The sequence below is a fragment of the Poecilia reticulata genome, chromosome 16, assembly GCF_904066995.2.
Source record: "Poecilia reticulata chromosome 16, P_reticulata-male-v2, whole genome shotgun sequence".
NCBI lineage: Eukaryota > Metazoa > Chordata > Actinopteri > Cyprinodontiformes > Poeciliidae > Poecilia > Poecilia reticulata.
Genome location: NC_088845.1, coordinates 4,382,876 through 4,409,764, shown reverse-complemented (window position 1 = coordinate 4,409,764; position 26,889 = coordinate 4,382,876). Strand labels below are relative to the sequence as shown.

At 36.4% G+C, this 26,889-nt stretch overlaps 1 protein-coding gene across 1 annotated transcript in view; it reads left to right on the top strand.

The window, feature by feature from the left end:
• bmper (BMP binding endothelial regulator) overlaps nt 1-26,889 on the top strand; it is a 44,468-nt gene that overhangs the window by 13,343 nt on the left and 4,236 nt on the right. The window contains exons 3-10 of the mRNA XM_008430846.2: nt 15,167-15,266; nt 20,146-20,228; nt 20,492-20,582; nt 21,030-21,112; nt 22,080-22,179; nt 22,261-22,370; nt 22,851-22,985; nt 23,406-23,510. Coding sequence (XP_008429068.1) covers nt 15,167-15,266; nt 20,146-20,228; nt 20,492-20,582; nt 21,030-21,112; nt 22,080-22,179; nt 22,261-22,370; nt 22,851-22,985; nt 23,406-23,510 — 807 coding nt within the window. The remainder of the gene's footprint in view (nt 1-15,166; nt 15,267-20,145; nt 20,229-20,491; nt 20,583-21,029; nt 21,113-22,079; nt 22,180-22,260; nt 22,371-22,850; nt 22,986-23,405; nt 23,511-26,889) is intronic.

The window sequence follows — 26,889 nt, the reverse complement described above, 5'->3', positions numbered from 1 at the left end:
CATTATCCTGGCTTGGTGCAGTTGTTAAAACAGACCAACAAAATGTTGGGAGACAACTCTTTCCCGGAACATGTGCTCTTTGACCCCACATCCCCCATTACTGCTGTAGAGCTCTTTGTTTCCGAGGATGAGAATGGACCAGAGAGGCTTTTCTGGTCACTGCTTTATTTTTGGCTGAATGAAAAGTTTTGGCCGTTACCTGACCTGAGTTTATCCTGCAGGAAGTGAGGAGGTGTGATGCTGAGGGGTGTGTTTGATGAATCCCCCAATCCATTTCCAGATCTGAGCTCTGACTTCCACAACAAGTCAAGATGTTTTCACACCTGATAATCCGATAAACTCGGTTCAATTGGGACCCAAAATTGCACCATTTGTTTCATTTTCAGCTGGTGCTGTTTGCTTTCTCACTGCACTGCGTCAAACGTACTAAACATTTTGAAAAAGCTGTTCACCCCCTCAAATGTGGTGGTACTGCATCTATAATTACTGAAGGAAACGACATGAAGGAGACACCGAGTGCAACTTCCTTCTTCATAAACAAAAATGGCGTGGCGTCAGATTTTAGCAGTTGTAGGATTTCTTTTTTTGAAAAAGACCATAAGCCATTTCTCCCACTAACAGTAGACTTTTGCGTTGGCTTTGGTTGTATTTACCCAGAATGCCCTGCACTATGATCTGGTTCTTGTTTTTGGATCCATTGGAATTGGGTCATGATAGTGATTGTGAGATGATTGTAGCTTTGTGACATGATGTATTGTCCTGGTGAAAGTAACCCTCAGAAGAAGAATGTACATATGATCAGAAACAACAACCAAGTAGCTGTGGAGTTTAAATAAAACTTACTTTATCTAAAAGATCCAAAGGATGTTTGGTTTTCTGCTACTGTAGCTCATCTGCTTTTATGTTCAACATCTTATTCATTCACAGATGGGATTTCTAAGTTGTAAGGAGTTGTGAAAATGATTATTTCAGCTATTATTGCCTTTGTTACCTCTGACATTAATCAGAAGTATCTTCATCCACTGAACTGCAGCTCACCAGATATTTAGTCCTTTAATCAGAGATCTCAGTAGATCAAATCAACTAAATCTCCGGTTTTGTCTACTCTGATATTCAGTTTGAACTTCAGCAGGTTGTATTCTCCACAGATAGAGGCCTAAATGAATTGGGTTGCTGCCATGTGTTTGGCCAATTGAACAGGTGAGTGGGGAAGTTGTGTGGACATATGACTTTTCTTAGCTCATAGCTGCTGTCTTAATGCAGCCAAAATAAAGACGGTGACGGTCAGTTTTGGCTAGCTTGTTTAATTTGCTCAAAATGAACAAAGCCAACAACTTTTATCCAGATTCAGACACCAGTGAACATCTTTTCACTTTTTACTTTTCGTCCCTTTATGCATTATTTAGACAGAAGGAAACATTTTGTTTTCGTGGCGTAATGGAAATTTGGAAGTCATCAGAAGGTGTTACTAATTTATAGATGATATCATTGCCGTTAAGTGTACAAATTGTTTTAATCAAAAAGATTTGTTTATTAATCCTGAAACTTGGAAAAATTATTTCCATTTACTTAGATCAGCAGTTTTCTTCTGACACACAGCAGCAGAAATATTAATCCCCTGCCGTCTCTAGTCAAAATGTGCAGATATTTACTTATGTCCTAATAAATAAACTGAACAGAGACATAATGACATGACAAACAACCTCAGCGATCTTTAAGAAAACATGCCTCAGGCAACAATTTTTCATTTGTGATCATTTCTCCCATCATCTCCAGCACATTGTGTCTTGACAAGCAACAGCTGGGTCCGGATCTAAATTTCGGGAACCGCTAAATTAACAGTTTGAGCTGCATTTTTCTCAGCTGACAGTGGAAATGTTACCACAGCTTTGTTTGACAGCTTCCATACAAATCAGGAGGAGAAATTTGCTGTTTACTTTGAGAATCTGCATGTTTAGTTATCATCTAAGTGCATTCAGCTGACGGAGTCACACGCTGGCCAAGCCAACAGATTGTGCAGAAGACGTGTGAGAAACGGAGTTCAGCACAGATTGTGTCAGAGGTAAAACAGTCCTGTGCAGACTTGGCGTATTGACTGCTGCTGCATTTGGAGACTATGTTACGGTTGTGACAGTCACACTGGAAACATGACACTTCTGTTGCGTTAATATTTTAAGTCACAGCATCTTAAATTAATCCAGATTACCTGGTTATCTTTTATAAAGTGCCATTGTAAAGTTTTAGACCCCACTTAGACTTCAGCATGTTTAATTTCAGATAGACCTTGTATGCATTTGTCTTCAGTTCAACTGAGCGAATACTTGGGAAAACCACCTTTCCTTGCATTTATGCACTTTGAGGTATGTTTCTACTACCTTTACTCAGACTGAAATATTTGTCTATTCCTCTTTGTAAAATTGTTGAGGTTTTTGGATTTAACTCTGGTCTTTGACTAGACCTTTTTACCATTTGGATAAGATCCCCAGTGGAAGGTGAGTCTCTGTAACAGATTTAAGCATTCTGCAGCCTCAAACAGGTTTTCTTCTGGGATTACCCTGTTAATCTCCATTAACGTTTGTTCACCAGGTTCACTGACCCTGTTGAAGAAAAGCATCTCTGCAGCATGATGCTACCACCACCTTTCTAACCTCTTTCTAGGTTAGCAGTGCTAATTTTCTATCACACATGTGGTTTTGTTTTTGAAGGCTGGAATCTTGGATCATCATCATCAGTTTGCTGGTTTCCCTACATATCTTATCTTACTTCTTATGGTTTTCATTCAGCTGTAGTTTTCTTTTTGACATATAGCCATAAAGTCAAAGATTAATAGTTGTCCTGTTAAGATTCTCCCACTTGATTTGTGGAGTTCTGCAGTTTTTCCAGTTACCAAGGGCTACTTGGCTGCTTCTCTGATCAATACTCTTCTCGCCTGACCGTTATTTTAAGTGGAGGTCCATATCTTTCTTAGTTCGCTGCTGTTGTTGATTTGTTTTATAGCCTAACCCTGCTATATACCTCTCTGCAGCTTTATCCCTGCTGTTGTTTGCTCATTAGTCTTCCCTGGTAAATGTCCAAAACCTTCAAAGAACAGCTGTATTTATGTAAAATTAATCCATTCACAGATAAACTCTATATTAATTAATTTCGTGATTTGCATAGGATTTTATTTAAAAGCTAGAGGTGTGCAATGCTGCATAATTTGATATCGATCTGATATCAAGGAGCCTTTAGGTGTTTTTGTATTTTTTTTTCTTTTAATCATTTGTCCAGGCGTATGACAGAATTTGGACAGAGTTTATATGTGTCTACAAAATACTTTAGTAAGGTATTAACATGACATCCATGCATTTTTACTACATAGACAAAGCACAATAAAATGATCATTTGAAAGCAAATCAAAACTAAATCATTTTTGAGGTAGAGTTGAAAAACTACAATACAAAATTTAAACAACATTTCAAGCTGTAGAAATAAAGTATTGATCCAATACTGATGCTGACATGGTATCGATATTATTGATATTTCGAATCAATTGCCCATCTCTATTAAATGCAGCGGAATTATTTTTGAATACAAATGCACACCATTCTTCAGATTTTCTTTTTTTTTATTGACATGAATGTTCCACTTGATAATTCTGTTATCCGTACTTTTGCAAGGCAACATCCGTCTTAACATTTAGAAAGCTCACAGAATAACAACCCAAATTCACCTTTTTTACTCCAACCTCTGATACTTCATGTGTATCATAAACCTCGGCTACTGTCTGTCTCCTGGTTGGTTGCGGGAGGTTCTCCTGTCCTCTGTGTTATCAGGCAGACATCAGCAAAGTCCTGCTGAATGATATCAGTCATCAGCAGGTAATGGCTGCCCTTTCATCTCTACTTTAACCCCTCCACTCCACACGCTTACATATCAAGCCCCCACTCTCTCCTTTTCCTCGACACACATAGACACTACATCCCCTCATAACCTTACACACACCCTGATCAGGCTTCTTTTAAGTTTAACCTATTTTCTTCTGCGTTTCTCTTGTTCTGTTTTCTCAGGTAAAATGCTTCGGTTTTCATTTTGGCTATTTTTTTTCAGCGCAACTGACTTGCTGCTGTTTATCGTCCCTCATTTTCACTTTCTGTTCACTATCCCAAACGTTTGAATCATTTTTGTTCCAATTTCTTCTGAATAATTGCAACTTGATGTAAGATTAAGTTCAGTTTTCCAAATCGTGTGGAAGAAAAAGTTTAATTCACAGAGTCACATGACCGACACACTCATTTCTGCACTTCCAAAAAGGGTCCCATGTCACCACAAAGTCCCTTTGGGGGGTAACGAGCCACTGGGTCTCCAGTGTCACTTATACATGGGTCAGAGGAGGAGGAGGTGGGGGGTCTGCTCACTGAGTCCAGAGTATGGACACACACATGTATGGGCACACAGAGGGTCCATTGTGTGTGTCCAAGCTGAGGCAGAGCAGAGAGTGGATGTGGCTGACAGACTGATTGACAGACGGGTCGCCATGGCGATCTGTTATCTTGGAAGGAGTCAGTCCATCTCCGTCACACTCTTCATCATCCTCGTCTATCTGTCTGTCCATCTGCATGTCTTTTTCCACTCTCTCATCGGTTCTTCCTCTCCTCCTTCACCCCCAGATCGGCTCTTTGTTTCCCCTTCACATCCCATCGTGTAGATGCAGTTCTTTCAGAACATCTTGGACCTACACGGACGCCTGTTTGTGTCCCTCCATTGAGTCAGAACAGTTAGGCCTGGCTTTTAGGTCAGGAAATGTTATTTCTGGTGAACGATTTAGCAAAGACAAATACAATTCAAAATGGTGGATAAGCATCAGTTTTAAAGTTTGCAGAGCCCCTTTCTGTAAAGCTGGATTTATACATCCCTGTCAGGAAAAGGAACAACTAAGGTTCAGGTGTAGTTGAACATTTTATTTACATTTTATAAATGTAAATAAAACTGTGAAACAGAGTTTCTGCAATTTTCACCAACTCAAATTTAAGACATTTTAATCCTTTTTTAAGGCCAGTATGAATGAAATGTAAGATTTAAGTTGTACATCTTACATTTATTTTGCATAGAATGAATATAGCATGATTTGGGTTGGCAGCAGAAGTGAGCCAGCAGACTGTCCAGCAGACTGACAATAGATTTACGCTTACCAGTGGTCAAATAGTTTGAGGTAGTCACAGCATGCAATGCAGATGCTCTCATGCAACTGAAAAATAAACTACATAGAATATACAAGATGGAAAAGTCCTTCCGCCACAAAACATCAGACCTATGATTAACAGATGAAAGGCCAACTGGCGTAAGTTCTAATGGATTTAAGACATTTCAAGGCTTTTCTTTTTTGTTTAGATGAACTTCAGACTCTTAAGGATGTGTGGAAACCCTGTGTAACAAGGAAGTTTTAATCTAATGTCACTCTTTATGTGCTTGGGTGAAACAATGATGCATCCAACAGGAGGTGAAAGATTAACAGGTGCAGACACCCATTATGACATGACTCATCAGTTGATTTCATGCCTAAACAGCACAAGGCCAAAGTAAATTTCCTATTTGCAGGTGCAACGTATTTGTTGCTGTTCCTGCTCATTTTTCATTAGCACATCCCTCTGTTTCCTTTGCCCACTTAGTTCCTGCAGGGTGTTTTGACAGATGGGTGGCAGGAGTCAACAAGGGAAAGGTGGGATTCACCCAGTTCATCACAGGACTCCGTGGACACAGACAAGACCTCTCTGAAAACCCATACAATCACTCACTCATACCTGTTCACAAACACTCACACCTGGGGAAGATTTAGGAAAAATACATTTGAATATTTTGGGATGGTAGGAGGAAGCTTTGTTATTTGTGTGTGACGAGACCGAAATAAAGCTGTGCCTAAGTGTAGCCTATCAGCACAACTAATTCAACATATTTACGAACAATATCATCTATTCTGTCCTCTTGACACTATGCAACACAGCTTATTGGCGTCAAAATATCAATGAAAACATCTGATTGAAGTTGTTTTATTCTAACTTATTCCAATTTTGAGTTATTTATTTGATAATTAAGTGATATGAAATATAGGAACGTTGGAACAGTTGGCAGCACCCTTACTTAGCAGTAAGAAATCCTGGGTTCAAATCCCAGAATGGATCATGGCATTTGGATTTCTTCTCTTCGGGTTCTCTGATTTCCTCCTACAGACCTGAAATATGGACGTTAGGTTTATTGATTACTCTAACTTCTCCTCTACATCACTTGTTATCCAATGGCCGCTGGAGGTAGGCAACAGCTCCCTGCAGCCTTGTGAGGAACAACTGAAAATGATGGACAGGATATGAAATAAAATCAAGTTAAAAGTGGTTGTATATAATTTATTTTACAAATTAAAAGAAAAATCAGACTCAAGGTTTGGCTGTGACTGAAAATCCAATTCTGTTTCTGATGACAGAAAAAAAGGTTGAAAAACCTCAAACAAAACAAAAAAGACATTCAAGGAGATGAGAAAACAAAGAGTAAAAGAAATACATTTGTGCCATTTGCAGTTTAGTCTCTCAGATATATTGTTCTGAAGAAAATGAAGATATTCGGTACACTTGGTTAATTGCATTCCTGATGAAAATCCTTGACAGCTGAGCAAACAAGCTGTTCTGACAAGAACTACAATTAGAAACAAAATAGCTTCTAAAACTTTACGTCGCAGCAGTCTAGCACATTTTTTCCACTTGAATCCTTCAAGTGGAAGGATAAATCAACCAAACAAATCTTTGGTTGATTTATTTTGTTTGCAGTTTGTTGGACTCGTTATTAAAATGTCAATTATCTTTGTTCTTTTTATAATGTGAAAAATGGTTTTATGTGCGCTGTTTTTGCTGTCAAGAAATAAGGTTGAATGTTGAAACGTTGAAATAAAATGGTCTTTCCAGGTTAAATAAAGTATTTAAAAAACAAAGTAAATAATTTGAGAATAACAAGAATCAGTATTTTTCAATGTTTAAAACATTTCTCAACTTTAAAACAAACATTTTGTCATTCGTTAACTAATACCTCTGTTGTACAGTGTAATCAATATATACATTTCAACAACATATTTTGCATGTTTGACATAAATATCTAAGTAAACAATGTTACCGAGTACTGTTCTACATTTGCAAAACAATTCATTCTAGATTTGTTTGAGCAGGGTTTTTAAATCACTCATCTCTTCACATGGCAGCATTCATGACTAAAATAAATATCCGTATGACCCAAATCAGAGCCGGAATATGAGACTCTGTATATTTGTGCTGTAGATGCTGATTAGAGGTTGTTTTGTGAGAAAGAGAAAAGAAATCTCAAATGAAACCTCAGTGTAAATACCGGATTATTTAATAGATGGATGTTGACGGGAAACACAATATAATGAAATGTGTAAAGCAGGGAGCTTTGATCAGTCGAGTTGTTTTCCACTTGGAAGTGACGCTGAATCAAACAAACTTTTTCCCAGCTCATCTTGTTATGAGCATTTTCGATGTATAGCAGAACAAGTCTGCATTATTTCATCCTTGGAGATAACAAGAGCCGACGCTGAAGGGCTCAAAGCCGCTGCTAATTGATCAAACAAACATTCCAGTCGAGCTCTGTGAGGAAGTTTTTACCCCCGGTAGCAGGGATCGATCTGTGAGGAAGGTCAAAGGTTGTTCAACCTAAAGAGTAGATGATCAATACAGGAGGGAGGTTGTCCTGATAGACAGCTGATAAGAAAACAGCAGCTCTGTTATCTGTTGCCTTCTTTTACTACAATGTTAATGCTAATAAATGTGCATAGATGCCATGTTTAGCTTTTGTTTAAATGTTTAGTCGTCTTCTGCTCATAATAAGTGCGTGTTATTTGCTTTAATGACATATCTGCTGTAGAAACGGTAGCACTTTATTTGAAAGGGGGTGAATAAGACTGTCATGACACTTTCATAAACATGACATAACATGTCATGAACATGAATAAGCCTTCATGAATATTTATGACTGTTGTCATAAAGCGTCATTCGGTAAATTATGACACTTTTAATACAAAATTGACATTATTCCAATTGTCTTTATGACAACTTGACATTAACCAATAAATCATTACTGTTTAAACTTTACCTTTAATAACATAAAGTTACCTAATTTTTAAAGTGCAGTCAGTAATACTTTTATAACAAATTTATATCAATAATGATTTCTTGGTTAATGTCAAGTTGTCATAACAAAGACATTTTGAATAATGTCAACTTTCTATTAAAAGTGTCATAATTTACCGAATTACGCTTTATGACAACAGTCATAAATGTTCATGTCAAGAAATAAGGTTTCTTATGACATGTGTTATGTCAGTCTTATTCACCCCCTTTCAAATAAAGTGTTACCATAGAAACTTTGGAATTCAGTTATTTAAACGACCTTATAGCTTCAGTGTGACATGAGAAACAAGGTTGACTCCCCGTGGATCAATAAAATTATTTTAAAAGTCAATCAACAGAAATTCATCATCCGCAACATAACTTAATTCATCATGTTCCCAGAAGGAATACTTTATGCTTTTTTTGTTTTTGGTTTTGGATTGTACATATCCAGACAAATAGAAGATGCCCCAAAAATGTTAATAACACAAATATTTGTCAAAGCATATGATGTACTTTGCTACTTTCACATAATGAAAGCATCCATTGGCAGAAGAAAGGTGTTTGTGATGTGCTACCCTTTTCTATATTTAGTTTTGTTGTCATAAAAGTTAAATATTGTAATAAAAATTATAGAATTCTGCAGAAATTCCAAATTCCAAAATGGAAAATAATTTTTTTTAAAGTTTTTGCGCAATGCACCAATGGCTTGTGGATGACACAAAGTTTTTCACTTTTCAAATCGTGTGGAAGAAAAAAACGTGTGATTTCATTTTAATTGGAACCACCTGTTTAGAGTTGACCTTGATTAGCAGTAACTGGAACACTGATCAACATGTTTGATGTGTATTTGGTTGATGATTTTGATGACAGCATGTGACAAAATGTAACGTTTTTTCATAATTGATGACTGTCTGATGTTTTAATGACTTTGAAATGCCTTGTTGCTGACATGTGCTAAACAAATAAACCTGACTTGACATGTAGACAATGTCACAGTTAATGAGATTTCTCTGACATATTCCAGTGAAAAATTGAGTGAGAATTACGTGTCTGAACAATCAAGTTTTCTAACTTTTGCAGAACAGAAAATGCAGTGTGATTTGAAGTGAAATTTGCCTTCTTTATATGTTCCTGTTGATTGTGAAGTGATGATGGTGTGGAGATCAAAAGTTAGAACTTCTTAAACGATTTCATTGTTGTTTTATGCTGATCAACCGACATGGATGTTTTTACCCTTATGTTACTACTTTAAATTAAAGTTAATATAAGATCTCTCTTCTCTCTGCCAGTGAAAAATAATAACATGTAAATACAATTTAGCTGAATGAGACATTGATGTCTTGGAGTAAGTTTAGAAGTGAATCTTAGATTTGGCTTTGTAACTATTTCAGGACTGATATCAGAGAGTTTGTTTCGCATCTGTTCTTAACTTTCTTCTTAAATGTGCTTTCTTAAAACTGACAGGTCTTTTTTAATCTATTATGGCCTTTTTTAAAAAAAAAAACTCCAACCCATACTACTGATATTCATTTCAAGATAAATGAATTATCTTACTTGTTGAAAAACAAAGTAAGAGACATTTGTCTCCTTGGAGTGTCTCCTGCTTTTGCCTTTTATGTTTTGGAGGTGAGGTGAAAGGTCACATTTAGAAAAGGCCGTTAAGGTTTGAGAGGTTGGGAGGTGTTACGGTCCATGGACGTAAATGGGGCTTTAATTTAAGGGCTGATGGTGATGAGGTGACGCCGCCTTATCTCTCCATCCCTTTACCAGACCTGAAAACATAAAAAGGAAAAGGATTCTTGCAAGATGAAAGCTTTAGATCTTTCTTTCTTCTGCACAGCAGCTTTCTTTGAAGTACATTTAAGTAGGAAAAAGAAAATTAAACAGTAGTCTGTATAAATAATCATTTGTTTTGATGAATCAATAATAGAGGATATTTCATTTAGTTTTAGGCAGGATTAGGTAGAAAACTATAACCAGGAACTGATATAAAAGGAAACCAGGATGAAGTGGATGGACAGTTTTATGGATGTGGGTGAAAAAGGAAAGGTGAAAATAAAGATGGAAAAAAATTAAGAAACACAATGAGGTGAAGCGATGAACACTGTCGCCTCCGAGTGGCAGAGCTACTCGGAGGCTCTGCCACCGAGTAGCTGAATGACGTTGATAAAATATTGTTCGGTAACTCAGATGTACAGCATTTTATGTTTTAGTGTTTTCTGATTATGAAACATTTTGTTTTTCAATATCAAACAACATTAAAACAGATTACATGATTAGCTACATCATGTAAACCACAGATAGAATCACTTAATGTAATCTTGATGATTAAAGTTTTTGTGTAAATTTGACCCATTCCATCAAAAGGTCAGACTCGATGTTTTGCAGAAAAGTGGGGTCTTTAAAAAAAACAACAACAAAAAAAACCAGCTACCCGGCATAATCTAACCTTTAATCTAACCCCTTCTTCTTTTTTATATATAATTTTATAATATCCACCCTGAGTTTAATATTTTCATCATTCCCAATTAGAGTCTTTTCCTCGAACCAGTCTGAATATTGTAGCTGAGCAGCTAACAGCAAAAGGCTTTTGCTCAGCTAGATTATAGACGTTGACCTTTTACATTCAATAAACACATTAGTAAATTATTCAATTTCACTGATTGAGTTTAAAGAATCTGATTACTTCTGCAGTTTCTTGTTCTTGGTTAAATCCGGCATCTTGGCAGCTCAAATTGTTTGTGATTGATTGTTTTAACCAATTAACTAAAGTTCAGCCGTGAGTTTGGGTTACAGCTTGTGAAGTAGATTACTGTGAAGAAAAGTAAAAGTTGTAAACTCAGGCAGTCGAACAAAACCGCGTCTGCGTTTGTAGAACCACAGACCATTCCACTGGCATCACTTTCCCTTTGACACAAACCCACTCATAAGCATACCAGTGCCTTATCCCTCTTAATGTCTGTGTGTATTGTGGGGGTGGGGTCTCAGTCTGCCACAGACAGTCAAGCAGCCTTGGTGCCGTGGTGGTATTTCAAGTGTTTATAAGGCGAGGTGACCCGGTGTGACCACTGACCCCGGCGCAACGAGGGTAGCAGCGGAGTGGGTCACATGTACCACCAATACTCTGCTAATGGATAATAGTGCAGAGACAAAGGAGGACGTGACCTTCTTGATGCTGATTTTCAGAATTTAAAGGCACATTTACAAGATTTTACTATTTAAAAATTGTTTTACATGCAACACAAACATTTATTATCCCTAAAGCTACTGTGCGTTGCTAAACTAATCATGTTCTTTCCACTGTGTCACATCCACAAACTGAAATGAAATTTTAACAAAAAACATGAAATGTGGTGTTGCTTCTTATTCAACACTGCCACTAGTCTGGAGGAGCTTTCATCTGATTCTGTCTTAATGAAAGGAACTAAAACATTTACATTACAGCTAAACACAAGGTTGGTGTTTGGTCAACTTCAAATTTAGATACATTTATTTAGAATATTAAAATGTAGGGTTGGTCGTGCTGCTCTACTGTCCTTATATTTGAGCATTCACCACCGTTTTGTGTGAAGGTTGCATGTTCCTCTGAACAATTAGGTTTTTTCCAGGTTTCTCCCCACAGTTATGAAAACATTCATGTTAATTGATTAACTAATTGGCTACCCAGTTTTTCTTAGGTTTTAGTGTCATTGTTTGCTTGGTTATGGACAAACATGTACCTAACTTTTAACCACAGAGCACCTCTAATAGATAAGAGAATATAGATAATATATAATAAAGTATATTTAAAAAACAGATGAATCAATTAAAAAATACTGTAGATATATAATAACAGATCTCAGGACTGGGCCTGTCACAATAACAAATGTTGCTGGGCATTAAATTGTCAAGAACATATTCTCAGAGAACAATAAACTTTAAATTTTAATGAACATTTAACACAGGAACTGGAAGACATTTTAAATATCCAAAATAAATAAGCAAAATAACGGAAATAACAAATAAAATGAATTATAAAGTCTCTGTAAACGGAAATGTCCTTCAAAAACCAGGCTAGTTGAGACCAAAGCACCAGATTGAAGACCTTTGTCATCCAGTTTTTGGTAGAAAGAGGGAAAGAAAAGAGAAAAACGATAAATCGTGCAAATGGGCATCATTGAACTTGTTTTAATTTATCATGCAGTTAATTGATTTACTGCTCACTGCGACAGGCAGACTGAGGACCAAGACCCAGAAGCTTCCTGTTGCTTTACTTATAGCAGCAAGTTCACCGCATGTCTACAGTCAGCTTCAACAGTCGATGGGAAAGTTTCACAAACTCAACTACAGCTGTCTTCCATGATAGATGATTACGGTTTAAATATATATAGAAATCTTTTGCCTTGCAGTTCCTTGTATACCCACTGTGTAGCTTTCCTAATTTATCCACGGCTTCCCTTTAAAATTACAGGCTGAGCCCGGGGCTACGCTTATAAAACATCAGTGGTCTGAGGAACCACCTCATCAGCAATTGATAATATGGTGTTCTAGTTATTTTGCACTTTGACTTGTCACATTTCCACCATTTAGTTGGTCTACATCCACAGCCAAGCTTTCTTTCCAGTAGTGCAGTTATTCCAAAATGCTGCAGTAAACAGAAATTCAGAAGAAAAAAGAAAACCTCTTGGCTTGAAGATGTCTAAGATTTACAACCTGTAAATATCATGTTGTATTGGTAACACTGTGCCCTAAGGTGCATTAATATTTTAACAGATTTTGTCAGTTACATGGAAAAAGGTGTCTATTAAAAATGTGTGAGTGCAGCAGAAGATAGAAAGTGACGTAAGTCATGTTCTTTTTAAATTAGCAGTAATTGACACTAAATTAGAATCCTGTTTGACTGTGTTCTAGGTTTTGCATAGTTACCTTCTCTTATTAAAAAACTGTATCGACAACTAAGCACTTTTTTTTTATTTAGGTATTCATTATGATATTTTCCTTGTTTTCTTCATTTCACTATGTTTTGGTTGTGTTCTGAAAGTGATGGCTGTTTCTGGACATACAATGAGACCCTGATGAGTACTTTCACTTTTGGTGAAACTGATTACCCAGATAAATAAATATACTCATACTTTATCATTCTCCTAAAAAGAGGACATTAGATATAACTGGATGTAAAGCTCAGCTGTGGGATTTTCTTCTGGTTTGCATCTTGCAGCTAAAGCCAGAAGAATGTCATTTCTTCTGGCTTTTTATATTTACTACATGTTCTGAAAACTTTTATTGCTAATATTTTATGCTACTATGCCATGATTAGTATTAGCATCCTGTAAATTAAAGGTATCTTAAATTCTTCAATCCCTTTGCTTCAGGATAAGAACTGACATTAATCAAGTCATTTAATTATTCTGCTTCTTCATGCATATTGCAACTCATTAACATATAACTGACTTGTATTTTGGCATAATTTATCCCTGTTGTCTGGAATAAAATGAGATTTAGTTTGATGACCAGGTATTAAAAATGTTAGGATTTGTAGAGTAACCTTCAACAAACCAGAATCTCAACCTGAGGCTGTCATTTTCCTCTAGTTGTCATCTTCCCTCTGACCTGCTGCACCTCATCATTTGCTCCTTTCCATCTCAGTTCCTCTCCTCCCTCCTCTTGTGTCATGACATCATCTGACCTCGGTGTGGTTGGGGTTTATTCGAAGAGCTGCAGCTATATAAAACTGGCCGGGTTTATTTTTGCACTCGTTTGATCCGTCTTTGTTGGAGCCTCCTGCCGCAGGGCCGCAGGACCTGCCAGCCTCCACTTTATAAACCCTCATAGTTTGTAAAGTAAAACACACTCAGAGTGGGCAAGAAAACGGCAGTAAAGACTGGGTGTGAAACTTGAGAGAATTAAGCGACGCCGGTTCTGACCGGTCCCACGGTCCGTGTAGCAGCGCTGATGGACACAGTGTGTAGTGTTTCTGGAGGCGACAGGAGGTTTGTTGTGCTGGTGTGAAAATTCACAGCTGAAGCGTCAAAGCTGAGCCATACTTTTTTTCTCAGACTGCAAAATTCAAACCAAGTTGTGAATCTGCAAAAAACAGAGTAGGTAGAGTAATTCTGTTTAATTTGATCTTCTTCATTTATACCTGCACATTTGGTGGTGCTGCTCAGACACAGCTAAATGTCACACTGCAAAAACACAAATTCAAGTATTTTGATCCAGTTTCTAGTGCAAATATCCCAATATACTTGAAATAAGTCAAAATTAACATTCAGGTTCATTTTCAGAAGCTTAATTTAAGTTGATAATCCCTTGACTAAAATATACTAGTTCCACTAGCAGATTATTTCACTTAAAACATAGGAAAATGTCTTGTTATAGGTTAAATAGTTTGCCAGTGGAACTAGTACTTTTTAATCAGTAGTAAGGAATTATTGACTTAAAACAATCATTGTCATATCTTGATGAAGATCTACATCTTCATCAAGATATGACAGTCTTGATGAAGAGTGTTATGTCTTGATGAATCTTGCTGAATTTTTAGAAGATGTGACAAAAATTATTTGCACCACATCAGGCTACAAATTTAGAAAAGTGTCATCAGGTCACAAATATTGATTCTTAAAGGGCTTTTTGTTAAATATGAAGGAAAAAATATAAATAATTGAAATCTTATGTCGTGCTCGTGCTTCAAATCAAAACCCCAAGGTTGGTCATGTCAGAGTAATAAAACCTGAATATTAAATAATTACATTTGGGATGATTACCTTGTGCCTCATGAGGCCTGAATGTTAGCTTTACCAGAAAATTTTAAAGTATCTTTATTAGGTGGTATCTTGGTCATGATAGCTGTTTTTAAACATTTAGAAGTAAAATAAAAAAGCACTAAAACTGGAGCTTTGATAGTCAATAGTGATAAAACAGGATGGAAATAATGGACGCGATAAAATGAGAACGTGATATAATAGCATAATAGAGTTTTGACAGTTGGAAAAATATGAAAAATGACAGAGCTGTGCTCTCTTCCTGTCTCTCTCCTGCAGGACGGGAAAGCAGACTGTAAACAGGAGAAATGTCCGCCGGTCTCTGATGACTGTGCTCTGGTGGTGAAACAGACTGGCGCCTGCTGTGAACGGTGCAAAGGTAAGACAGATTAACAGATCCAGAGTAAGATGAGCACGGGTCTTCTGAGCCTGATATGACGGTGAATAAACAGCGATGATGATAATAATGAACTTGGGAGCTTTTATTGTCCTGCTGTGGTATCTGCAGCTGCAGGACTTTATTAGGGAGAACTGTTATAACGCAGAAGCACAAAGCTCATACAGACTTACCAAACCTTCAGAGACCATTTTACTGCAGTGCATGCAAACAGCCAGGCCTCAATGCAACCTGTGGGAGTAAATCTGGATGCTTGTTCACCTCATGTGAAGCCACATACACACACACAGCCATAGCATGTGGAGACAGTTTGGCTGCTGAATGGGTTCACTGTCAGGTTTACAAGCAACAGAAATATAGTTACTTTTATGAGTCTGAAATCATCCAAGAGGATTTATTTGTTTATTCATCCACATGGGCAGCATCATTCAGATCTTTGTCTTAATGATCAGAGGATCAGATTATGAGGACAATCATCTGTGTATTTAAAACTTCTGCTGAATTTTCTTATAATTTACAACATAATAGCTTAACACACAATTAATAAATAGTTGAATCTGTAAATGTTGGTATTGGATGCTATATACACAGCATGTGTGTGGAAATATATACCTCATTTAAATTTATCTTAAGAGCGACTGCAAGGGCAGCAATGTGACATACGGGCAAAAAGTAAAGAAATCCAACACAACATGACGAGCTAATGAAAAAGCACAAAATCTATCAATAGGTAAGGAAAATTCCCAATTAATCAAATAAAAAATGGTGTATAATACTCAACCAAAATCCAGTGTAAAGAGAAGATTTTTTTAATAGGATATAGTTGTGGGGGAGATCTCACTAGAGATGGGAGGCTCTTCCAGAATGTATTTCCTCATTTTTTAATGTAAGTATTGAACCAGAGACTGCAGAGCAACAATATGCTAAAAATACTGTTTGGTGTGTTTTTTTTCCAGATCGTTTTTCTTTTATGTTTTTTTCACATTTAAGTCTAAGGTAACTTTTGTTTATCGCTGAAATAAATCAGAATCAATTGGATGGAAATTCAATTCAGACAAAGCAAAAATTAATAAAGTTACCTGCAGTAAGATAAGACAGGCATGTTTGTGATGCTTCAAAACAATGGCAACAAAATAACCAATTTTTTCTTCTGATTTCCTAGGAAGAAATATGTTTTTAAGGAACTAAGCTGTAAAAGTTTTTATGTTTACTTGTGCATTACGTTTATTGCTGTAGAGCTTCCAGAAGCTCTGTCCTTATTAGCTTCTGGCAACCAAACGTAACCTTTAAATAATAAACAAACTTCTAAAATGATCTTATTGCTTGAAAATGTGTTTGATGAAGAAGCCATGTGACTCCATGGAAATACAAAAACACTCACACTTACCTCTCGCTCTCTGCGGGGCCGCAACCTTTTTGTTTGCAGCTTTCTGCTTTACGACTCAGCACTTCATTAATAGAAGTGGAGAAAATCGCTGCATCGTCTCTGCGGCCAGATTCCCTTCTTATTGGGACTGACGGATGAACTCTGTTTTGTCTCTGCCACTAGAAACACCCCAGTGGGTCGTGTTACTGTGTTTTCACGTCTTAATAAAATCATTCTCACAGTTGATGAGAATCCCAGTCAGGCTGCATCAACTTTATTACAAAGACTGTGGTCTAAAATTGCTTTTGAAAACAAGTTTATACACGCAGCAGTGGAGAAATAATGAATAAAGCAATTACTAGAAATGTGTTAGTTCAACAAATCCTCTGAATGAGGGTACAGAATGTTATTGTTAGCTGTTTTAAGTACATTTAATGTTTAAGCCATCAACAAGATATTGCTTTTAGAAGCCAAAAAGTCTTGCAGAAATTTATTTATTTATTTATTTATTTATTTATTTATTTATTTATTTATTTATTTATTTTTACTTGATTAAAGAGAATAAGATTTATTGGAAATGTTATAGTGAATTTTCACAAAAAAATCAGAAATGGTTTGAATCAAAATAGTTACTTTTTATTACAGTAACTTGATTAAAAGTTGTTGTCTTGATTCTGTGCAAGCACAGGAAATCAACACCTGTGCAAGATTGAGAAAGGGATCATAAAACACTGATTGAATGGAATAGAATAGAAATACTTTATTCATCCCAGACAGGAAATTACTGTGCAATTACAATGCACTGTGCATACACACAGATCAAGTTACCAATAAAAAAATAAAATAAAATATAAAAATGCTATAAAATGTAGAATGTAAGATGTAAGATTGATACAGATTGATGCCCTAATGGTTGTGACTCTGCCTTTTTTACACTACAAGCCAAACTGTTTTAGTGTAGCACTACCTGTTGCAACATAAAGTGTTCTAGGTTATCACTTACAGTCTCAAAGAAGTGCAGAAAAGACACATTTTCTCTCAAATTGGGTGCACAGTACTTTAGTAGAAAGCTTATTTTTGCTATCTTGCTACTTTTCTATCTTCAGACTGTTGGTTTTAACATGTGAGGTTCAGATTTTGTTACCTGAACTCAACCTTGATGTATTATATACTCTGCTTGAAAATCCTAAGAAGCTGCAAATCTTTCTAACAGATGCTGTTTTACACTGATAAAATATAAAAAGCAGCCAGGATGATATTGTGACTGTGCCTTGCAAATGTATTCCCACCCCTTAAACACTTAAGTGTATATTGTCAGCATTTAATCTGACAGACCAACACAAAGGAATTGAGTCCAGAAATCTAAATCCAGTTGGGAATCTGCAGCAAGACTCGCTCTGTCCAATCTGACTGAGCTGAAGTTGTTCTGCAAAGAAAGAATAGGAAAACATTCCAGTCTCTGCAAAACTGGTAGAGACATTAGACGAACCTTTCATCTAAAATCACAAGAAAATGCATAAAAGTTTGAGGTTGTGTAAGGACAACATGTGGGGAAAGTTCATTATGCATGAATGTTTTTTCAAGGCACTGTGTTGTTCTTTAACAATGGGATTTTACCTGAACTCAACCTTTTTTCTAAATTACTGCAAATCTTCCTGCAGCAGTGATATTGCATCACCAGACTTATTTTACAAAGCAAAAAGTAGATCAATGGCTCTGATTAGGTTTCAGTGTATGAAAAGTTAAACATTGATCTGAGACCGCTTACTGTAAAAGGGATGAAATGAATAGGCTTGGGTGACAGTGGAGCGGTCATAATGTAAAGAGAAGCTGTTGGATCTAAATGCTTTGCTCTGAGGCTGGATTCATGCAGGAGTGGCAGAGGACTAGAGTTTCATATGCACATTTTTCTGTTTCCAGATGTAGTGTTGGTATAGAGCCTGGAAGAGGCAGATTGTTTGGTAAACTAACTCCGATTTAAACTTCTCCACAACCACATCCCTGATCCATCTGGTGTATCCCTTGGTCTTCAGGATGTTTATTATTATTATTATTATTATTATTATTATTATTATTATTATTATTATTATTATTATTATTATTATTATTGTTGTTGTTTACCTATGTTCTCCAATAAACAAAACCCACACACAGATTGTTTTAAGTGGTCTTTTAAATAGTTATCTGTTCTAAATTTGTGAGGTTAGATAGGACTGAATACAATAATGCTAAAGGTATCAGATTTGTATTTAAATAAAAAAAAAAAAGAAGTAGAAAAGAAAGAAGCTAAAATCCTAATAAAATGCACATACAATAAATGTGCGGCTGCAACATGACAAAATATGGGAAAATTGAAACGGTATGAATACTTTTTCCAAGGCCTGCATATTCTCATCACAAAATGTTTTTATTAGGTCCTCCAAAAATAAGGATTTATTACCAAGAGATGTGTGTTTATTACAGGAAATAGTTGAAGCGGCCCTGTAGCTAATATTTCAGAATTTTTAAAATCCAGATTTCATAGAGGTTGGGATTGGCAACCACTTTTTATGTCTCATAAAAAGTGGTGATAAACAGATAAACTTTTTTTAGAACATACTGTATGCAGCTTTGGTATTGCTTTACTTTGAGAAATCTTTTTATGAACTTTAATATGAGAAAAAGTATTAGATTTTTTTATGAAGGGATTTTAAATAGTTAAATTAGAAAATAAAGTTGGGTGAGAAAAGATGTAGTTTGAAGAAATTATAAGAATCAAACATCAATTTGTGTTTTTGCAACACATCTTCTAGTGAGACAACATGCACTGATGTTGGTTTTCACTTTAAAGCCAGTAAGCCTACAGTTGCATATCACATGTAGTTCCTGACATAAGAGAAGTAAAAGTAAAAATATATTGAGAAATAATGGGTCATCTGATCGCACTACAGTTTAGAAGCATCTTCCAGTTTCATTGCTGCCTTAGATGTTAATCATAAAGTTCATGAATCACAATTTTACTTTTGCAGATTTTCTTCTTGGTGAACCTGCAGTTTGTAAATGATCTGTGGAAAAAAGATTTTTCAGCATTTGCAGAAAACGAGGCGTAATATTTGAGATTTACATCTGGGAGGATGAAGTGGTTATGTTTTTGTCCTGAGATGAGTTCATGCACTAAATCACACTTTAATTCTCAGCTATAAAGCAGTTACTTTATGTGTGTTGTTCTAGGGATATTGTTCCATTGCTGCTTTCTCTCTCAGACCTGTTTAAGTATTCAGGTGTTCATGGTTCAACCTGAAACAAACAATGCCACTGTTTTGTCTAATAGAAGACATTTCCAGAACAGAAAAAAAAGTGTTATCCAACCGAAACCTATAATAGATATCTGCATAGTTACAATTGCATCTTCTGAATATGCCGTATGTGCCGCAGCTGGTTAATTTCTAAATGTTAAGAATGTAAAGAGAATTTAAAAGAATAAATCTAACCATTAACTCTCTGTCTCTGCTTCAGGCTGCTTGTTAGATGGACGGTCTTATAACAGCTCCATATCCTGGATGACCTCTACCAAACCCTGCATAACGAGACGCTGTCAGGTGAGTCTCTGAGATATAAGTGACTGGTAGCAGTTAGAAGTGGGAATTATGAAGTGAGAAGACTGGAAAAAGTCCACAGGACAGATAAACTCAGGCCTGGATAAAAATAACATGATTGTCATGCGATAATCAATGAGGATTAAAATAAGAGAGAAGATCCAAACTGTGTCATAGCAGATAAAGGTTGTAAAATAAAAAAGGTGTTATAAAAGGTGATATATTTTAGATGTGAAGCTGAAGGAATTATTTTGCTTCTTGTTCAGGAAGGAGTGATCACAGAGGCGGAAGTTCAGTGTGTCATTCACTGCAAGAACCCAAAAATCCACCCAAAAAAGTGTTGTCCCACCTGCCCAGGTGAGTACTGGTTTTGATGTAAAAACAGATCAAACTTTTCACATGTACTTATTCTACTCATATTCATTTAGAGGGAACTCAAGAAGTTTATTTAAAAGCATATCAACAGCAACGTTTTTAATGATTTTAATTGCTTTGTACTCAAAATAATTTGGCATTTGTTTTTATTTTATTTTATTACCTAATTTACACATTTGTAGACTTTTAAGTATCTATTTATTGTAGTATTTTCTGATTGTTATTCAGACATTGGTATTATTTTCACCGTAAAACACTAGATTCAAGATCTGTTTATGTTTTCAACTGGTGTTTCTGTGTTTTTCATCTGTTTTAATGCAGTGAATCATTTTCAAAACAAATATCTTTAATGCGTTTAACAAAACATGCTTTAATAAACTGAATTTAAAGGACTTCTAAATTAAATATGGTTAACATCTTTTGCTGCAGGTTGCATCTTTGAGGGTCTCCTTTATAAAGAGAAGGAAGAGTTCAGTCCTGAAGGCAAACCTTGCATCAAGTGCATGTGCACTGTGAGTACACATTCAACATAAATTCACCTTTCCAACAGGATCTCTGTCCTGCAAATGAGTTAGCCTTGGAGTCTCTCAGGAGTCACAAATTTCTGCTTGGAACAACATCTGCCTCTCTGCTTTCCCCGTTTTAATTCCTCCCATGTTCCTGCTTCCCTCCAGCATCTCCCCTTAGACAAACAAACCCTTCAGGCAGGTCCATAAACACATGAAAGTATTAATGTGTTGACACCCAATAAGGACAACCTCCAGGATTTTTAAACAAATGCTCATGCAAACTTGTTATCATACTTTCCGTTGTTTATTTACAAAGTTAACAGAACTCCTTATGATGCTGAATGATTTTACTGTATCTGTCTGACATTTAAAATGCTGTGTCAAGCTATGTCTATGAAAACTTGTTATGGAAAAATATTGTTCTTCATGTATTTATGTTTTGTTTTAAGCAGACGTTGAGCAATAAAATAGGCCAGAGGAGCACAGAGTGTGGCTGGGGAGCCATTTTTTGGCTCTTCAGATGATTGTGTATGGCCCCCAGTTAAAAAATAATGCTAATTTAATCTGTCTGTTGATTTTGGTAATGAAAGAAACTGCATGCATTACTTAAAAAAAGGCAGAAGAGAAAAACCTTTGTTAGTTCTTCTGGACCGACACATGATTCAGGGATCTAATTTCTTCAAAAATTCTGCTTTGTTGTGTATTTCAATAAAATATTGGAAAATGTAGGTACAGAAAAAATAATCAATGAATTTGCATTTGCACTTTTATTTAAAAATAATCTGATGTTTGTGATGCTTTCAGCTTGACAATTTTGGCCCACATGGCAAAACATTTGTCTTATGTGCAAATCACATTTACACTGACATCTGTGACAGAGTGTAAGAACATGGATGATAATGTGATATACAAACATGAAACCACATTAATGCATGTTGATAATTGGGATTTATCTTTTTTTTTATTTTAGGGAGGACGGACTCTATGCATGAAGGAAGTGTGTCCTGTGCTGTCGTGTCCTGCTCACCTGAGCCACACCCTTCCTGGACAGTGCTGTCCCAGGTGTATAGGTATGTCTGAGCTTCAGCTCCTTTGTGAACCTCTCACTGTTTATGTGATTTTCTTCATACGTGATTCTCTTTCACCTCCAGGTCAGCGGAAGGTGTTTGATCTCTCTTTAGGAAGTTGTCTTTTCCACAGCGATGTCTATGAGAATGGTACTTGCTTTATGCTCAACAACTGTACCACCTGCACATGCAAGGTACTTTCCCAGAGATTCATTTTTATTACAACAAATTTAACTGTTTAACTTATTTTACTACTCTTTTCTTGACAATAATATGAAATGTGAAGATTCTTTGTTTAGAACTTGGAATTTATTTTACTATTTTTTTCCACTTTCTGACTTTAACTCAGACCAAAAAATTTCTTCAATTTCAGAAATATACTTATATTTTCCAAGTATTTGGGTACGATTACCTTTTACGTTGTGTCCTTAACACATTTCTGAAAGTAATTTGAAGAAATAGAATAATTTGAGAAAGCCCAGATAATATTTCTTTGGCTTTCTAAGCCTCTGATTGGTAAATAAATACTATTATGAAAACCACGAGGAAACAGATGAATGACCGGACATGTTTTATCTGATTTACTGTCAGAAAAATTCTTCTATATCTTTTTATGCAGTGTGTGTCAATATCTCGGATCAAGAGTGATTAACTCTCTGTTTCTTGTCCTTAAGGATTCAACAGTGGTGTGCAAAAAGCGGTGCTCACGTCCAGGCAGCTGCCAGGGCAGTCAGTGCTGTGATGAGTGTTTGTCTTATGTGAAGGTGGAGGAGGTGAAGTACTGCAGAGTGCGGAACAAAATCTACAGGGTGAGGACAGGAAGAAATGGATTATTGACAGACAGATTAGTCACTTTGGATGGATGGAGGCAGGATGGATGGGATGAATAGATTGATAAATAAATAGCAGGATGACGAATGAGATAATGGTCTGGAGAGCTCCCCTTGTGGTGAATGATCATTATAGCATCTAAGCTAAACTGGCTTAGATGCTTAGACAAACCAACAAACATGTTTTAGTTGATTCAGATTTTTATGTATAGATTTGTTCCATCTGGTCAAATTGCAGTAGATTAAAGCAATGGTTACAGATCATTGCTTTAATATTGGTGCTTCAAACATTACTACTAGCAAGCAGCAAAAGCAATGCAGATGTTAGATTTATGACATGCTGTCTGAATGTAATGTGCAGATATGATCTCTAATTCTGTGACCCTGCTGTGTCTGCAGGAAGGAGACATGTGGTCGTCAGTGAACTGCACTCTTTGTGCCTGTGTTAAAGGCAACGTCGAGTGTCGGCCCAAACAGTGTGTGCCGATCACCAGCTGCCCCTCGGTGAGTGACGAAGATTCACTTCTACTTGTAGACGTACATCTGGATTTTCCGTTTATTAGATTTGCAACTCGTATGTTATTTTGTCTTTTCCCAAACAACCTGTATATCTTACAGGTGCATGGTATGGTTCAACACTTTCTGTCATTTCCAAAGTCATAAATGCCCCAAAATGTCGACACAAACTATTAGCCTGATCTAAAAAAATATTTTCCCTTATCTTTTCATTAAAAAAATATTTTTACATTGTTATTTTACTGTCTGTTGATTTAAGTGTAGGAATTAAGATCTTAATATTTTAGATTTCCTGAGCTTGTGCAATTTCCTTCTGGTCAATACTTAATATTAACCATAGATTAATAAAGAAATATAAAAAAAAACATAGGTAATCGGTTTTAGGTATTTTTCTACAACTGTTAAATGGCAGCAGCATGCTGAATTTAAAAGAGGTTTGTTCTACGTTCACCTGTCGCAGAGGTCGCTCCGAAGTCATCTGTCGGTCTGCGGGTGATGGAGTGGATTCCTGACATACCGCTGACTGGTGCCGGTCATGCAGTCAGAGCTGGTGTCAGTGTTAGTCCAAGTTCACACGCTTCCAGTGGTTACAACAAGCCCTCACCTGTTGTTCGCGGTCAGAGCTGGAGACTGCAGAATGATGTTGGTGGTCTGTGTTGTCATTTCTCTCCAATGAACATGATTTGTCATGTCAGATTGAATTTCATCAGTATTATTCTTTAAGAGGTGGGAGTTGTTTATGTTTTTGTTAAAGGCAATTGGATTTTTTAAATGTGTCTATTTATCACTATTATTTATGGACATTCTTGTTGTTTTATTTGGAATGGGAGAACACCATATCAAGGGTTGAGTCATTTACATACAGAAATTATACTTTGGGACACAGAAATTATACTTTGGGAAATAAAACCATCAAATTATAACTCGCCCACTCTCATGTCACCAGTGTTTGTGAAGAGTCAGAGTGAAAAGGACTGCAAGAAGTGAAGAAAAGTGCTATAAATTCAACAAAACCTGTGATAATTTGCTTACTGCTTCACGTTATGTTCTGAATCCCTATTAAACTGTTTAAGACTTATGCAATGCTACACAAGGCCCAAAATGAAAGCCTTTTATTAAAGAAGTCCATCAAATGATGTAGTTTATTTGTTAAAGGTTTGCAATAGTGAAGGGGCAACATGGCCAATATTGAAATGTGACCTTTTAGTGCTTATGCGTGGTGCATTGTTCATTGATTAGGAAAATTGTTTAACTTTCCAGTGGGTTGAGAAAGATGGAAAACATTCTGGTCTCTTGGTACATCACCAAAACAAACATGAAAACAGGAAGAAAAAAAACAGCTGCTATGAAGGTGACATCACTTATTGAGCAACAATGAAGTATTAAAGAGAATTTGGTTTATTAAATGTTGTCTAGGATCAGCTGATGTCAAGAGATGCACTACCTCTCGCATCTACTATGAATCCAAACTTTGAAAACATGTTCAAAACACTTCTTTCTAAAACAGAGCTGGATGTAAGGAGAACTGAGAGAGCCACATCTTGGCTCAGTTCTGGATTAATTTGTGACAGTAATCTGGTCGTTTACAGCACACAAACTGCTCCACCTGTCCTTAGTGGTCACAACTGTGACTCTTCACTGACACAACACACTCTCTAAGCTCATATGGACACACACAATCTCTCCCAGGCCGTCGTCCTGCGGTCAGCAGCAGGTCAGCCGAGTGTCTGGGTCCCCTTTGGAGACAGCGTGTCTCCGAACAGCCTTTTGTCTGTATTATGTTTGAGTGACAGCAGAGAAGAGGTTCCCTATATTTAGGCCCTTGAAAACTAATCTGTCACTGTGTGTGCATTTTGAAGGGAGTGTGTATTCCTCTGTGTGTGCATGTGTGCATGTGTGTGTGCGCGTGATTGTGTCTGTGTGCACTCTTCAAAGACTGAGAATGGCCTTTGTGTGGAGGATAGAACTGAAGCGTATGCTGGGAGTACAGAGAACGTCTACGAGCGATGACAGATGAGTGGCGTGTGCATGAAAAAGACAGGGGAGGAAAAGTACTTTAGAGCTGGTCTGTCCAGGCTTTCAAAGGAGAGTCGGAATTAAAACGGGGGTTGCTGTTCGAGCTTCAGAATTAAGGCTTAAAGTTTAGAAAAACATTACATCAGTGAGGGTCGTCGTTTAGAAGGAGGTGCAAACGAAGAGCGTCCCTCAGGCAACAGAAACTCTGCGTGTAAAAGAGTTCTCTGATCTGCTCTTCTGATGGAGGTTGAAACATACACACACATACTCACACCCACACATAGACAGAGGTTCCTGTTACACAGACAGAGTCCATTACTTGCAGTTGGAGTGTTGATATCTTTGTGACATCCCTGATTTGACTATAAACTCATTAAAACACAAACCATTTCTTTTAAGCATTGGTGGGTACCACTAACTAAAGTGTTAGTTATTTTAATCCCAAACCAATAATCATAAACATTAGCTCTGCTAATACCAAAGCGCTACAAAACACAGTATTTAGTGGAAGCTATGCTAAGGCACTGACTTCAATTCAAATTATATTTTCCGTTGAAAGACTACAAAGATTATATTTTGTACTTAAGTTTAGATTGTGTTCTCTAATATTTATATTTTATTGTGTTTCTGTATATTTTTTGTTTGAAAAAAAAATATTGGGGAGAAAAAAAGTGAATGTGAGGAGAGCAAACGGATCTGCTGTGTAAACAGCAGTCAAAATTAGAAGAGACAAACACCAACGCTAACACTCTTAACAACCGATAACCAAAACTTCAATACAGATGTTTAACTTTGATCAGCTGAAAGTTTGCAAAGCAGCCAAGTAATTTACAACTTTAGAATTTACCTCAAAAAAATAATTTAGGGAAGTAAGCAAAAGCGCAATAGAAAAAATTAGCTCTGCTAATTAGCAGAAATGTGTCCATTTTAGAAGTAATGAAAAACTACAAAAATAAAAAAAAACACAATCCATGTTTTTACTAAACATTCAGTCCAAAGTTTTATGATCTTGTGAATGTAAATTAGCTTTCCACATGCAACTTTGTCAGCTTTTCTGAAAGGAATCAAAGTTTAAAGAATCTAAAATAACAAATGAACTTTTAATTTCACTCCATAAGTTGTGTACTGATAACAGTGACTCAAACATTAATTTTATTTCAATGCTTTATGATTATGAACACATTCAACCATTGGACATATTTGTCCTTGAATGGTTCTGACTGGTATTTTGCAGGCCAATAACTGAAAAATCTGTTTATTCCAGTCCTACCATTAATTAAGTGGATCTGTTATACATTTTATCACTTTTAGCCAGACATTCTGTCTTTTTTTTTTTGATAAGAATGAATAA